We start from the raw sequence: 17,381 nt of genomic DNA, 5'->3' as shown, positions 1-17,381 counted from the left end.
CAGCAATTAACCACTAAGAAGAATATATGCAGTGTATTATTTGTTGAAACTGTCCTTCCGATTTGATTTGAAACTGTCTCATTGCTATTTGTTTGTCAATAAAACTTTGAAAAAAAAAAAAAGTGTAAGGACTGTTTTGTTGTGGAAAAAAACCAGAAAAAATATATAGATATATATGTATACACAAGAGAGTTAGGATAGATACATAGTTACTTTCTCTTAGTTCACTGAGAATAAAAGTTTGTACTACTGTTGTTTAGATAAGATATCATGTCTGTATGTTGTCCTCTGAATAACTACTATGAAGACAATATGCAATGTATTAATTATTGTAACCATCCTACTAACCTGTTTTGAAATTGCTTCACTGCTATTTTATCTTTTGTTCTCATCAAAATGAATTTTAAAAAAATTAAAAATAAAGAAATTCAGAACATTGGGGATTAAAAAGCAATACTACTAAAATTAATAAGACATCATTCATATATAGTACAATCTCAAGCACATAACATATAAAACTTCCTATTTCCTTAAGAGAATAAAACAACTTCAGTATAATTTATGTTTACTATAAACCTTTGAAAATGTTAACATCACCAATATTGATATGTATATATTACTACAGCAGTAACCTATCATCAACATTTTGAATGTTTACTGGAATTTCTATACTTTATCACTGCATGACTGATCATAATAAAAACATGCTCACTGCAAACAAAAGTGTAGTAAACTCTTGTGCTCACTTACCTTTGCAATAATGACTTCTTTCTTCAAAATCTTCATAGCATAATATTTCCCACTTGCTTTCTCTCGAACCAAAATAACTTTCCCAAAAGTGCCTTTACCTAGCAGTTTCAAATAGTCAAAATCATTCATTGTCTGAAAAACATAAATTAGAAGATCTAATATAAATGACATATTTGATATTATTTACTGGTAGCATGTATGTAGCTAATTCAATGTCCACTCAAAAATAAATTTTATGATCTTTTTTATGTATTTGGTACAGGGTCTCATTACGCAGCCCGGACTCATAATGATCCTCCTGCTTTTAGCCTTCCTAGCATGGCATGTGGTGGTAGCGATCAGGTGCCGGGGATCGAACCCAGACCCTGTGCTTGCCTAAGCAGGTGCTTAGTCCACTGAGCTATCTTGCTGGCCCAAATTTTGTAATTTCTAAGCATGAATAAAGAATCAGATTGATAATGTCTCATCATTAATCAAGGATACTGAGAATAATTTAAATAGTTTCTATATAGAGGAGAAAATTATTTTGAATCTAGAATTTATTCCACAGCCAGTCGATTTATCAATCAAATGAAGGATCACAGTAAAAAAAAATCATTTTTACCGATTTCTAAGGACTTAGTGCTGCTAACCGCAGAACACTGTCTACTAAGCAAAAATGTTCCATGCAACATTTTCAAATATGCCTAAGGGAGCTATCCTTTTTTAAAAAAAAAACAAAAAAACAAGCTTTACTTCCTCCAGTATTGGGGAGTGAACTTGAGACCTTATACATATTATGCAAAACTTTATGTATTTATTTATTTATCTCGACATAGGGTTTTGCAAAGTTGCCCAGGCTGGCCTCAAATTTGCAATCTTCCTGCCTTAGCATCTTCAGTGGAGGAGCTATTTAAAGATGTATTCTAGCAGAACAAGGGTGGAATTCAAGAAAGAAAAAGATATGCTTATAAGAGTATGTTGAGCACAATCTTAGGGCTCAGGTTAAAAAAAAATCTAAGAAAGAAAGTAGTTGTAACTTCTAAAAAAACAACCAATACTATTTAGAACTAGAAGGCAGGTACCTCTAAGAATGTCTAACGAATCGTCCTGTTTTAAGTTGGGTGATTTCTGAGATTTTTCCAGGTAGACTACCACTTATTCTCTCCACTGCCCTCAATGCAGACTTCTGTTCTGCTTACCCATTCACAGCCTTCTACAAATTTCCAAAATTCCAAACCTGTTACTTTCTGAAGTGTAAACTCAGGTTAGAGATTTATGACTACCACAGCCAAAATTGGCATCACTCCCCAAATATGTGCGGAAGGCAGGATTTCTCAGGGTGGCCCATGCATCAGCTGAAGGCAGCCTTTGAGACCTCTGTGGCAGAACTGCCCACAAATAACAAAATCACGAGAAATAACACACTGCTGCTGCTGAGACAACAGACTTCAGGGACTCCGCTCAATAGCAATAAACAGATTAGAGACAATATTCCCATAACTAAGTCATAATACCATTATATTGCTTGCAGTTTCATATAGGCAATACTTTTCTTTTTTCTTTTAAAAGTACTAGAAAATAATACTATGTCTTATTACTAAATATCATAGAAAATAAAACTGAATCCTTGTGGGTAAAAATTACAAGGTAATTTTTAAACTTCATGACATTTTCAGATGAAAAGCAACATAATTGTAAGATATTATGTTCCCAAAGATTCCAATTCTTAGGGACAATGAAGTTAGAAATATATGACAGCTTTAACTCTTTAATTTCAAAGTTTCTGTCAATTGTCATAATTTTAAAAAGGGAAATTAATCTTAGTTAAAAAGCATTCTACATGATAGTCAAAGAGATTTCACATCTATTTTGACAAAAGTTCAGAAAATTAAAATGCTATCTTTAATATTAATGTTCCTAAGAGTATACACAATAATTATCTAGTCCTTACAAATGAAATATAATCTATTATAAAATGTTTTTCTCTTCTGGTTAATGTTAAAGGGAAAAGATAGAAGACTACAGTAAAAAGTGGATGTATGGATATTCTTTAGAAAAATTAATTCTCCAAAACCCCATCCTAATAATATAGCAGGGAAATAATCTACACTGTTATACTGTTTCTTTTGCCTATTAATGTGGCTGCTTTAGGTTAAGAGATCATAGGTAACAAGTTTTTAATATAGTCAAATCACACATACCTAGAAGGTAAGGAATAAAGACTGTGAGTCTACAAGTATAAAGGGCCAATGAGTCCGGCCATGGTGGAGGCTGAAAACTAGAGGATCACTACAAGTCTGATCTGAGTTGTGAGACTATGTACCAAATACACAAATGAAAAAAACAAAAACAAGTATAAGGCAGAGAAAGACTATTGTGAGGTTTACCTTCTGCCCACATCCTGCAGTGCTGCTCACGAGGAAAAGATGAGGCTAATCCTTCAACGGCACCGGGCCATCTCGGCTGCCAGGGAGGACGGCTGAGGACAGAGTCCTGGACGTCACCTCACTCAGACCACGCAGCCACTCCACTCCGTCAACTACACCCCTAGCCCACTCCTCCAACATGGGTTCTGCCACTCCTTCCTCTCCAGGAGGTGGGTGCCAGTGTGCGACCCTATGATGTTAGCAGTCCTTCCACCTCCCTCTCTCTTTCTCTATACTCCAGCCACTGCTGTTGCCAATATGGAAAGGCCAGGCCGGAGGTGATCAAATCAAATTCCAAGTATCAGAGTCAGACCTTCTACGAATACAAAAAGATTGTTTATAGTTTAAATCACTAATCAGCTGGGCCCAGAAAGGTCTGACCAGAAGTTAAAAATTAGGCTTTGATTTTTCAATAGCTTTTTATCCTCCTATACTGTGCTGCCTCAAATTCCGCCAGGGTGGTCGCTAAGACTGACAGCTTGGCAGGCCAAGAATAGGTACTTGAATCAAATTGCTCTGAAATACCATCTTTTATAAATCTTAACTTAAATCTGCCTGCCAAGTCCTCATCTCATTTCTCTACCAATTTATCGTTTCTTCCCCAAAAGTTTTAGCCAGCAGTGCTGATTCTACAGCAGTATTGCAAAGTTACAGTAAATAATCACTTGCCAGTTCCAAGAGACAGAGATCAAGACCACTTTCAGCACAGCAACCATAATCAATAAACACAAGCTATTTTCTTAATCCTATTGCCTATTTTTGAAATGCGAAGAAAATGTGCCCTGTAAATTATGACGATGTGGTTGTGTTTTAATCTGTCACAAGATTAAAAAAGTATGAACCTGTTCAATTCTTTGCCTGATAACTAGCAGAGAAGTCAATTCGCTTCACAGAAGTCACAGTAATATTTTGCCATGTTTAACTAAGTCATTATATCTATGAAATAATAGGACGTGGTACAAATGTTACTTTTCTATACTCTTTCTTTTAAAGCTGCTTTAAATTCCTTGATTTAAAATGAAATGAAATAAAGAACAATGGAAATCAAATATGGGAAGATAATGAGCCCCAGATAAATTAAAAATATTTCTTTCAATTCTTTTTTCATTTTGGAGACTCAGTTTTTTTGTTTATTTGTTTGGTTGTTTAATTTTATGTATTTGGTACAGAGTCTCTCTATGATCCTCCTGTTTCAGCCTCCCCAGCACTGGGATTATAGGCGTGTGCTAGCACACCCGGTCTTGGTGGCCGGCTTGGGCGTGCCCCAGGCCAGGCCAGCAAGGCATGTGGTACCAGGGATGAACCCCAGGTCCTTAAGCTTGCCTAGGCAGGCGCTTATATCACTGAGCTATCTCCATGGCCCCTGGAGATTCAGTTTTCATAAAGAATTCTAAGACAATCTGTTTTTGAAAGATAAAATCTTCATGTGGCACAGCAGGACAGTAGCTGACACTAACGGGTAATCTGTGGTGCATAAGAATTGCATGAGCACTGACACACTCAACACAGTGCCTCGCTTAAGCCCTCACAGCCATGAACGAAGGGCCACTCCTCTCCCTTTTTCATAGGTGAGGGACCTGAGTGATGAAGTCACCCTTCCCATCATCACACATACAAAACTAGGACTCTAATCCAGGCACAACTCTGAGGTCCCCACTTTCTACTACTATTTCATAATATTAACATTCTGTGGATTTTTTGAAGAGTGTCTATTATAAGACATAATTAACTAATATACAAGCACTGCATTAAGTTCAATAGATCTCTATAGTACTTTCAGAAACACTGTAATCATGAACACAATCTGTATAATTTTATTTCTAACATAACATAGTTATAATCATAGAAATTATAGATTTGTATGTATGAACCAAGAAAAAGAAATAAGCTGTACATTGCAGGTATAAAGTGTATAATTACAAGATCATCCATGCTTGCTTAAACATTCAACTCCTCTGAGAATCCAATGATAACTGTATTTCGAGACAGGGTCTCCTTAAGCCACAAAGCTGCTCAAACTGTACTTAAACTTGCAACTTTTCTGTCTCAGCTTCCCACACTGATGGGATTACAGGAATGGGCCACCATGCCCAGCTAGGTGACTCACTTATAAAATAGAGTAAGAATAGCACCTACCACAGATAATTTTTATGTGGACTAAGTGAGGTAATACATACAAAAGTACTGCTCAGGATGTACTGCAAAATAAATGCTTAAAAACGATAATTAGTGATGGGGACGAATTATAAGAAGATTCACACTGATGACTGTGAAAATAGGAAAATCAGTATGCCACTATAATTACTTATAAACAACCTTAATAGAAAAAATCTCTGGCAAGCGCAGGGTCCTGACTTCAATCCCTGGTAACCGCCCCCCCCCCAAAAAAAAAGAATAAAAAAAAAACCCTTTTATGCTTTTCCATTTTCATATATCTTAAAATTTTGTCTCTTTATTCAAATTTTTCTGACAAATTTCCATATTCATTTCAAATTTCTTCTATTAGACATAGCACTTCCTCATTTTTAACTTCTTTCTCAACAGTATCTTACTAACCTTTTAAGGAGATTTTTTAGAAATTATAGTGAATTTAATATGGTAGAGCTGGTACAGCTTAGATCTGAACTGGACAAGCTCTCATTCAAATGCAGACATTAATTGTGACCTATTTTAAGCTTCCCAGTGCAGTCGCATGCTGAGTCCCTGTGTGCCTACATGGACACACCTATGAGAAGAGCTTTCCTATCTATGACTGGGAAGTTAAGTGAGCTTTTCTTTCTGACTGAATAACAAGGTGAGTTAAGGCACCTTTAGTAATACTTGTTTTAACAAAAAAAAAGAAGATAAACTTTCAAAGAAGATAGCAAAGGTATGCAAACACTTGACCAACATCAAGCATAAATTATCTTACTAAAATTAAAAACTTAAGAGAACACTTGTGTAAGCTGTGAGGTAGAAATTCACTTAGTTCACACATTTAGCATGTAGAAGAGGGAAGTTTTGAACTCAGGAATCCAACTCCAGAAAGTTTTTAACCACTGTGCTAACCCACATTTGGGGCTTCTCAGCATACAGCTCAGTGGCAGCGTTTGTCTAGCACTGCATGGTCCTGGATTTGATCCCAACAATGCCAAAACAAGACAAAAAATTCCAGAAATCAAATTTTATGCCACTACTATGAATACTTATGTTTTCCTACATGAAGATTCGCCTCTCTCCCCATTTTTTGACACAGGGTCTCACTAAGTGGCCCAGGCTGGGCTTGACCTTGTGATCCTCCTGACTCGGCCTCCTGAGTAGCTAGGATCGTAACTGCATAGTACCAGTTTCATCTTATCTCTTTCCAACACCTCAATCTTGGTAAATCTAGAAATGATCATTTTTTTAACTAAGTTAGGGCAGCTGTTTTTTCAATTTTGTATAGCAATGAAACACATTATTTATATTTCCCATAAAAATGTTAAGTTTGCACTAGTGTTATGTAGCAGTAAAGAAAGGAAAAGCCCGTGTTCTTCACTGGCTCAAAACAGTCATTAAAAGAAAAGCTATTATTTCAACAACTGTTCACAGTTCCAGCTGACTTTAGTGAGGCTGGGGGGACCACACAGGACCACCACAGCCACTTCTGCTTTGGCTCACAGAAACAAAAATGCCAAACGGAGAAGAATCTAACCATTAAGAAAGTATTTTATCCCAAGTTTCTTAAACACAGAGGAAAATATATAATTTATGAAGATTTATGACTGCACATGAATCACAAGTCCCTCAAGAGTCCTGTCAACATTCAGTTTAAAAAGTGCTGGTCAATTATTTGGTTCTTTTTGTTTTTGGCGGAACCAGAGTTTGAACTCAGGCCCTTGTGCTTGCCAGGCAAGCGCTTATTCTACCGAGCTATCTCCCTGACCCAATTATTTGGTTCTAAAGAAGGTATTTCAGAGTCACTTGCATAGAAAACACCAATACATACTCACACCACAAGAAAACTGGCTCAGATACGACTGCAAACAAGAATTTTTGGCATATTTCCTCCAGACAAATAAGTGTTATGCTGAGTAGAATGAGTCTTCCCTTCCTACCTTTCTTTTATGATGGGTCGTAGAAGCATCCATTTCCTCCTCTCCGATGTTATCAATTTGTGAAGTTGGACTGCAATTCATTCTCTCCTCTTCTTGCCTCTGCAGTCTGTCTGCTACCGCCTGGATAGCTTCTGTCCATTCTTCCCTATTAGAGTAAAATGTGTCATTAACAGAAGATGAGGAGTGATTTTCAAAATTTTACCAATTGAGAAATCAACACAAATGTAGTTTTCTCAATAGCTCACCCTCCCTACCATCAATGCAAATAAAACATGAAGCACATCATTATTACTTAAAATAATGATACTCAATTGGGCTTATTAGAAGTGTAATACTCATTTAAGTTTATTACATACCATTTTAATTATTTTTAATTCCTTTATACATTTCTCCTTTCCCTCTAGGACTATTTTTATTCCACTAAAGAATGTTCAGGTAGTTAATACAGATGTGCTAACAACAACATTCACAGTTTCTTACTCGGAGAAAAATGACAATGCAGTGCTGGAGGCTCACCCCGAAGCCTATGAACTGAGATACTTTCTCAGCCCTTTACACATTTTTTTTATATTTTGAGAAGTGTCTTGGTAAGTTGTCCAGGCTGGGCTAGAAATTCCCATGTTCCTGCTTCAGATTCCCAAAGCACTGAGATACAGGAATGAATCAACATGTCCAGTTTGAAAATATTTAAAAATATTTTAAATTTTGTTCTTGGAAAAGTTGTTTACTTAGTGTTAACTTTCTCTCAGCACTTATGAAATATCATTTCATTAACCCCAATTATTACTGTATTCCATGCCAACTTTTCTGGACTGTATTAGCACCTTTTCAGTCTAACTGTTGCTCCCTTGAAAACAAGTATTGGGCTGGGGAGATGACTCAGTAGAATAAGCGCTTGCCTGGCAAGCACAAGGGCCTGAGTTCAATCCCTGCTTCTATTAAAACAAAAAAGAAAGAAAACATCTATTCTTTCCCAATAGCTTTGATTTTTAACAATCTAATAGGACTCTGCATTTTAGCTGTCAGGATTTATAAGACTTCCAACTCTGTAGTTTGATCTTTAGCCTGTTCAGAACATTTTCAATCACTATCATTTCGAATACTTCTTCCTCATTCTCTTAAGACCTTCTGAGACTCCAATTATGTATCTGGATGGTGCCTTACTATGTTATCTTTGTCTTATCTCTTAATTTTTATTTTCTATCCTTTATCTATGCATGTTTCATTTGGGATATTCTGCTCTGATCTGTCTTTCAATTCACTAATTTCCCCAAATGAGACGCAGCCTCCCCAGCACTTAGGATTACAGGTGTGTGCCACCACACTTAGTTTTGGTGGCTGATCTGGTACTGGGCCAGCATGGCATGCAGTGCCAGGGATCGAACCCAGGACCTAGTGCTTGCCAAGCAGGTGCTTAGACTGCCGAAGCTATCTCCTCTTCCCTAACATTTCTTTTCTCATGTTTTCCATCTGCCTGCTGAATTTCCTGGCCCCAATATATTCAAACATACTAATCTACAGTTCTTTTAATCATTGCTGGATAACTATTGGTGAAGCCCCATGAATCTGATTCTACTGCATTTTTTTTCCTCTGTGGTTTTGTTTTGTTTTGTGTTTTGTGTTTTATATTTTAGGGAAGGGTCTACAGGGTGTTCAGAGTGTCGTTACTAGATTGGACTCATAGTGATCTGCCTATTTACAGCCTCCCAAGAGTTGGGATTACAGGCGTGTGCCACCATGCCCAGTCTCTCCTCTGTGATTTTGGTCACACTGTCATAAATCTGTGCATGAAATTTTAGATGAGCCTTAGAAACTGTTCATAAAAAAATAAAATAAACAAAATCAGATAATCTGAGGCCTATTTAGGTTTAATCTTTTCTTAGAGAATACCTACAGTTGCTTTTAGAAGGTTCCTAAGAGACCAGTAAAACCAGATCAATCTAATCCAATTTCAGAATTGAAATAATTTAAGGCTGAACTTTTATTCTCCTAAAATACAACTATTTCTATCTTATCTTTTCTTATATGGCATAAGAAAAAGATCCTTTAAACTATAAACCCCTAAATGTAGTGGTTTACCATGCCTTTTCTTTGGCAGTATGGTTCATGTCTCTGGGAGCTAATCAAAACCTCAAATCTTAGATTCTCGTCCGGAAGCACCTGGCACAACAGGGGAAAAGAACACTGGAACTATGAAGTTTTAGTTCCCTGAAACTTCAGTTTTATTGTCTGTCTGATGTCTTTTTTTTTTTTTTTTTTGGGGGGGGGATGTAGTATTTTGATGTCCTTACTAGTAGTTATTTGAACTAATGACACAAATTGCCAATTCACCATAATTAAACTAACTTTTACCATTTTAAGGTAGTGAGAAACACCTACAAAAGCTTACTGGGCCAGAAAGCAACAAATCTGCAAATTCCTAATAATGAAGTGCAATCAATTTGTGACATAGAATGGGACTTTTATGAAACCAATTATTCTTTATATACTGCTTATGAAAACAATTTTAACAAACTTTCTAGTGAATATTTAATTAAACAGGCATGCTACTAAAATTCAAATATGCAATAGATAGGAAGGATTTGCAGTCTAGTAGGGGAAGCCCTGTTATTGCAAAATCAGTATGAGAAAGCGTTAAACATAAAATTAGACAAGCCTCCACTGAGGACAATAGTCCTCTAAGAAAAACAATAGCACGTTTGTGGTAACAGCAAAATGACTGCTTGAAGAAGATGCACATGACAAATTAGTGATTATCAACATGAAGAAAAGACAGGCAAGGAAGACAGGCTATTTTGGGCAGTAGGGAGAAAAGGAAAAAAAAAACTACAGGTGATGCGGCAGCATGGTATAAAATCAGTATTGGGGACTAGAAGTAATTCACTATACACAGAACAGGAAGGAAAAGGGGATATCTGTGTGCACACAGATGTGTCCCTGCATATAGTTGTTACTGTAGTGGAATGAATGGCTGTGACCAGAGTTTAGCCATAAGAAAGAAAACCAGCCTAAGCCAGTACTGTATGGGTGGCCACGTACAACATAATAAAGTACACATTAAAAACTACTTAACAGTGAATGATCTGAAGTATATTAACTAAAATCAGAGAAAAAGCAACTGTATTTGTCAATCTGAAAAATTTTAAACCCTGCATCAAGACAGAATTCACAGATAAAACTATTAACAAAGAAGAGACAAAACTGTTAGTATTTATAGAGGCCAGGTCTGCAGAAGAATATTTGAGGGCACATTACCCCAAAGTTGATGGTACTAGGAGGTGGGGTCTTGGGCCAGGATGGTAGAGTCCTAATGAAAGGAATTAGCGTTCCTAGGAAAGGGAACCTAGAGTACTTCCCACTTTCCACCATGTGAAAATGTACAGACAAGGCATCCTCTGAAAACTAGAAAGAAGACCCTCATCATACCTAATTTACCAGCACCTTGGAACTGTCAAAAGTAAATTTCAATTGTTTGAAAGCTACCTAGCTCATGATATTTTATTATAGCAGCTTCAAGGAACTAAGACAAATCTTACTTATGAGCTGAAAAATAAAGCTTAGATATAAGCTTATCAAAAAATATAAAATACCTGAACAATAAAAACTAAAGAATAAAAGGCAACATAAAGAGACATTCCATGTTCATGGACTGAAAGATTTAATATTAAGGTATCAATGCTACCTAATATGATCAACAGAATCAATATGATTACTATCAAAATCCAAATGCTATTTTTGCATAAACAGTAAGAAACAATTCTAAAATTCATACAGAACCATAAAGGTCTCTCAATTGCCAAAACAATCTTGAGAAGAGCAAAGTTAAAGTCATACTTCGTAACTTAACAGTACATTCTAAAGCAACAATAATTTAAACGATATGCTCCTGGTTCAATGATAAAGATCAATGGATCAGAATATGGAGCTGAGAAATAAAATTATGCAAATGCAGTCAAATGATCTTCCACAAGAATGTCACAACTGTGTAATGCAAAAAAGATAGTCTCTTCAACAAATAGTGCAGGAAAAACTTGGTATCGACACACCAAAAGTGAACTGTGAGCCTTATTTTACATCACAAATAAAAAGATTTAGCTATACAGATTTAATGCAATCCCTATCAAACTACCACCAACATACCTCACAGACATAGAGAAATCATTTCTAAAATTTATTTGGAACCAGAAAAGACCTAGCATAGCAAACACAATTTTGGGAAACAAAGACAAAGCAGGAGACATTAAATTCCTGACTTGAAATTATACTACAAAGCTACTGTGATAAAATCAGCATGGTACTGGAAAGAAAATAGACCTGAGGATCAATGGAATAGATTAGAAGATGCAGAGGCCTCTACGAACACACTCAGTCACCTGAGCTTCAACAAAGGTGCCAAACACGCTTACTGGAAGAAAGATACCCTCTTTAACAAATGGTGCTGGAAAAACTGGCTCGCTACATGCCGAAAACTCAAACTTGACCCAGGTCTATCACCATGCACTAAGCTAAAGTCAAAGTGGATTAAAGATCTAAACATTAAAACAGAAACACTAAATCTCCTGGAAGAGAAAGTAGGAGGAACTCTTGAAGATATAGGGGTAGGCAAAGAGTTCATGAACAAAAAATCAAATCACATGTGTAACACTTGAAAGAATTAACAACTGGGACCAACTCTTACTGAGAAATTTTTGCACATCAAAAGAAATTACCAACAAAGTGAAAAGACAACCCACAAATTTGGAAAAAACCTTGACTAATAAGCACTCAGACAAAGGTCTACTCTCTAGAATTTATAAAGAACTAAAAAACATTAGGGCCCCACAATTTAAAGACCTATTCCAGAAATGGGTATCAGAGACAAACACACACTTCTCAGAGGATGAAATGAAAGAAGCAAATAAATATATAAAAAATGCTCCACATTTCTACCATCCGTGAAATGCAAATTAAAACAACACTGAGATACCATCTCACCCCACAAAGAATGGCTATCATAAAGAAACCAACCAAAAACAAATGTTGGAGGGGCTGTGGGGAAAAAGGAACCCTTCTCCACTGCTGGTGGGAATGCAGACTGGTACAACTGTTATGGAAATCTGTGTGGAGACTCCTTAAAAATCTAGAACTGGAAATCCCATTCAAATCAGCTATCCCCCTACTGGGAATTTTCCCGGAGGAACTGAAAACATCATATCATAGTGATATATGCGTATCTATAAACACAGCTGCACAATTTGTGATAGCAAAATCTTGGAAACAACCAAAATGCCCATCACCTGAGGAATGGATGAAAAAGATGTGGTATTTTTCTACAATGGAGTATTACTCAGCTATAAAGAATGATAAACTCAAAGCCTTTATATTGAAGTGGATGCCACTTGAAGATATACTCGTAAGTGAAATAAACCAGACCCACATGTGTAAATATCATATAGTCTTCCTAGTGGAAGAACTAAAAAGAAGAAACAAAAATAGAAAGGTATAACACAATTAAAAGGAAAGCAAGAACTTGATTAGACAACGAAGAAAGAACAGGAGAAAAGCTAGGAAAAATGACAGGGGCAAAACTATACACTTATATGCACAAATGGGTAAGGCAATGATCCTGAGAATCTTCAGCAGATTTTTGAAACTAGCAGTTAATTGGTAGGATTCTCACCCTAACTATACATGCTGATACCTGTGAACTAAGCAACTGCACTGAAGATAGCAATGTGTAATACTAAGGTCATGCTTGGAATACCTGCCATTCTGGTCTTCTAAATACATACTGCTTCTAATCTCATATCAATTACAGCTATATTGTCAAGTAAATGTTTGTTTTTAAAAAAAGGGTAATAAATGAAAACAAGAGACAAGGAAAAAAACTATAGTACTATCCTGCTACAATGCTTTATATGGTTAGATTTCTAAATTTCTGTGTAAAAATATGTAATTGTTAATTCGTATTTTTAATTTTTTTCTTCATATTCTGTAGGGATTTAAAGTTTAACATATCAATATTTGATGGAAAATACCTGTTTCATGTTATGTCTGAGACGTTTGATATTCAGACAGATAGTGAGGTTAAGGTCAACTGCCTATGTTATAGGGCAACAATATCATTAAGCTTCTCTTCTGGAGGGTTAACAACTTAAGTTTGCATACTAAAAATTAGTGAAAAGCAGGGCTGCAAGGACAGCCAACAATTTGGCCATAGCCATCCAAGGTCAGTGAGTACTTAGGACATAACAGAACCTGTACTGTAACATCCTGTCACTCAGTGGTGTCCCAAATTCTCTGATCAAGGAGATTATGGGGCCACAGAGGAAAGTGATCCACGATGTACAGTGTGTCCAAAGAGAGTCACATGGAGAGAAACATTCTCTCAGGCTTTCACAGAGAGCAAATGGGTCAAGCAATGGCCATGACTCATCCACATGGATGACACTAACAAAGGATCTACCAATTGCAGTACAGGATTTCAGGGTAAATCCTGAGGGGATCTGGCTGACCTTGTCAGATATAGAAGTTACATTTCTTGTTATACTAGTCTTGCTTTATCTTGGTCTTAACCATCCAGCAGAAAAGTATAAAAACAAGGTATAAAAAGTAAAGTCATATTAACATGCTGAGCTGTAAAAGGCTCAAGTCAACAACTTCTGACATTGCCACACCTAAATTTAATCCACTACTATTATGGACTACTGGATTATATTGGATTATTTGGCGAATTCATATACCTACAATATTTAAATGGCAATGGAATACCCATCTCTGACAAAACTAAAGGGGATACAAATGAAGGACCGACCATTTTGTATCCGTATATACAACATAGGATAGATATACAGCTACTTTCTCTGAATTCAATGAGAAGAAAAATCTGTACTAATAGTGTTTGGACAGGGTATCATGTCTGCATCTTGTACTATGAATAACTACTACCAAAACAACAATATACAATGTATTAATTATTGTTAACTGTCCTACTAATCGGTTTTGAAACTGTCTCATTGCTATTTTTTCTCAATAAAATTAATTTAAAATTTTAAAAAGAAAATATGATATGCATCGCCCACTACTATATGTATATTTCCATCTTATCAGTTAAAATTAAATGAATAAGAAAATGTAATAAAATAGCTAACATTTTGATATAAAATAATAGAGGAAGTGGTGCTCTACTAAGAGTTAAAAGTTTTATAACATTTCTCTAATTAAAGCCATATGGTATTAGTGGTAGAATGACAACAGAGGAAAAAAATTAAAATCTAAAAGCCCAAGTATTTACATACTCAGCTTAACTGTCATTTGTGAGAAATGAATGGACTGCTGAGGAAGAGCTGAGACAACAGGCTTACTAGCTAGAAAACAATATGCAGTCTTATGCACTGAAATGAACGCAAGATAAAGCTATACACTGAATTAAGAACATGTAAGGATTTTAGATTGGGAGAAAAAAATGAACAGTTTTTTTAACTTTCACTAGACTTTGTTCTGTCTTCACTGACATTCAAGTTACATGAAGCCTCCAAACACAAGTTTCTAGATGAATATAGAAGAACATACTCCAATGGCAAAAAATAAAATATGCTGTCTTACATTTCTACTAAAGCTCTACCTTCTTGTATTTTCTTCTAGTCATAAATACAAATGAAAACTGATCAGAAAAGTAGTAGCATGATATTATTATAGAAACAGCAAAAGATTTTAGCATCTCAAGAGTTGGCAGAAATCGAGTTTTGTAAACACAAATGGCAAAATGAGTCATGCTTCAGTGACATGCTATAACTCTGCTACAAGAATGGTATTTTCAAAGAACATATATTAACTTGAAGTAGATCCATTCATTCAGTCACTCAACAAATATGGTATTGGGTCACAGACTACATAATGAAGACAATAAACAAACGAACACATAGCAAGGAAGATAAGATCCTTGCTACCAAGTTTACAGTCAAGTGAGAAAGTTTAATAGTCATGACATACTTGGTACAAAAAGCATAAGGACATATGTAAGTATACAGCTAGGGGATCTATCCACTCTACCTTAGAGCAGGTTTTGTAGAAAAAGTGCTATTTAACCTCATATGTGAAAGATATATCAAAATTAACATAGCTACAGTTCCGCGTGAAGATATAAGCAGACTGAAAACAGTCTATGAAAAGCCCTGTGAGAGATAATACTGGAGAGGACAGAGAGTCAGGTGAAGTGTGAAGGAAGATACACAAAACTGCTGTGTACTAAAGACATATGCATCAACAAGGATAAGGCTGGAGGTACAGAGAAGAAAATAGTACTGCCACATGCTGATTATAGTAACTATATAACAGTTCACTGATGATGAAGAATAACTGAACTAAGATTTTAGGGCTGGATTTTAAGTTAGGATTAACTCGCACTGCAAAGCAAAACAAAAACCAAACAAAGAAGCACTACCATTTATTAGGATTATTTTAAATTCTTTGGTCTTTATTAAAATCCTAGAAAGGTCTATTATAACAAAAAAAATTAATCATTTTGGAAAAGGTTGATAATACAGGACAACTATGCTAACATATGAACAGGAAGGTTTGTGATTGTACTTGTCAGCTGTAGCTCACTGTCAGGCCACCAGATGCAAGAATGCTAAGACTGAACTGGGCGACAGAGCAATGGTTGCAAAAACCGACTGCCACCAGGAGGATGGAAACAAAGCCCACACAAGGCGGGTAAGCTGTTCACTAGCCGCTGTGTTGCTGCTGCTCTTGTTGGCAATGACAACAGTCAATGCAAATCAACTCTAATGCTTTTCCCCAAGGAGCTTACTCCCAATTGCAGAATCCTTCTCAACATAATATTTCAAGCAACCACACACAATTGTAAGGATTCACTACTTGAAACCTTCACTATCACTTTTGCCTCAGAATTAAAAATACAAATAATTCTATAATTTTTAAAGTTTTTATAAAATTGTCTCTTAAAATTTGTATTTAAAACTTTAAATGTTTTGTTTGCTCACTAGAAACAGAACTATTAAGAAATACAGCATTCTGCAAATACATTTCTTTCTATGTACTAAAAGTGACGTCAGTTACAAATATATCTTTAGATTGATTGTTGCTTTTTTACTGGATGGAAAAAAAAATGTCTCTTACCTTTCCTCTGGAGTATCTACATGAAATGTTCTTTCTATAACAGTGGTCCACTGGAGGCATCTGATAATAAATGTGTTTGGCTTTGGTCGTTCTGTTTTCATTAACTGGCATTCTAGAAATAAAATTATCTCTTTAAATATATATATTTTTAAATCATAAAGTAAATAGTTGAGAACTACAGAATTCTATTGTAAACAAAACACAGCAACTACCTCACGGTTTTCTATGGCTCTCCACTCAAGGTCATATACAATCTGATCTTAATATTCTTTTCCAATTCAGTCATTCTGTTCTGTTCAACCAAGTAAACTGCGTAATTTATTCCCCCTTGTCTTCTATGTACACCTTAGTTACAGTTGTTCTTACTCCCTTTAACATCTTGTATTCATTTCAGCTTACCCATATGCAATCTTAAAACGATAAAAGTAAGACCCATCCTTTAAGGTTCATACTAAATCTTACTCTTTGTATGAAGCTTTTTATAATACCTGGTTCTAGATTGACCACTTCCTCCCTCATTTTTCATTACTTAAAGTATGGATTCTGATATCAGAGTGCCTGGATTTTGGTGGGGGGGGGTCCTACCAATAATTATACAATCTGACAAAATTAATCTCTCTGATCTTCAGCAGTTCAAGGAGAAACTAACAGTTTCCATACCAGAATTGGATAACAATTAATAATGAACTCAGAAATACTTAGCAAAATAGATGACATGTGATAAACATTCCATAAACATCAATATTACCATTGGATGCACAGCTGAATCAGACTTTAAAAGAGAAGTAGCGGTAGACACCAAGAGAAAATTGGGCTGCCTACCGACATTGTGCTTTGGAAATAATCTAATTTACTCCTAGATAGCAAATTAATCAGCACTTACTGGCTTTGTCCATTTTCCAGTATTAACAACTATCAACCTTCCTTTACTATGTCATTAAGGTCCAAGTCCTTACTCACATCGGATTCATTTTTATTGGACTCCTTATTGAACGAGATCATTTACCTGAGGTTCTCTGCTTAGCTT

The 17,381-nt window shown here is 35.7% G+C and overlaps 1 protein-coding gene across 2 annotated transcripts in view; it reads right to left on the bottom strand.

Annotated features, from left to right (window-relative positions):
• Window positions 1-17,381, bottom strand: part of Akt3 (AKT serine/threonine kinase 3) — a 284,685-nt gene that overhangs the window by 104,482 nt on the left and 162,822 nt on the right. For both annotated transcript variants that reach the window (XM_004626833.2, XM_023710180.1), the window contains exons 4-6: window positions 16,355-16,466; window positions 7,235-7,379; window positions 751-882 (exon numbers count right to left, since the gene is read on the bottom strand). In XM_004626833.2, coding sequence (XP_004626890.1) covers window positions 751-882; window positions 7,235-7,379; window positions 16,355-16,466 — 389 coding nt within the window. The remainder of the gene's footprint in view (window positions 1-750; window positions 883-7,234; window positions 7,380-16,354; window positions 16,467-17,381) is intronic.

The sequence above is a fragment of the Octodon degus genome, unplaced genomic scaffold, assembly GCF_000260255.1.
Source record: "Octodon degus isolate 3935 unplaced genomic scaffold, OctDeg1.0 scaffold00017, whole genome shotgun sequence".
Taxonomy (NCBI): Eukaryota; Metazoa; Chordata; class Mammalia; order Rodentia; family Octodontidae; genus Octodon; species Octodon degus.
Note: the sequence above shows the minus strand (reverse complement) of the source record. Positions and strands in the feature narration are given on the sequence as shown.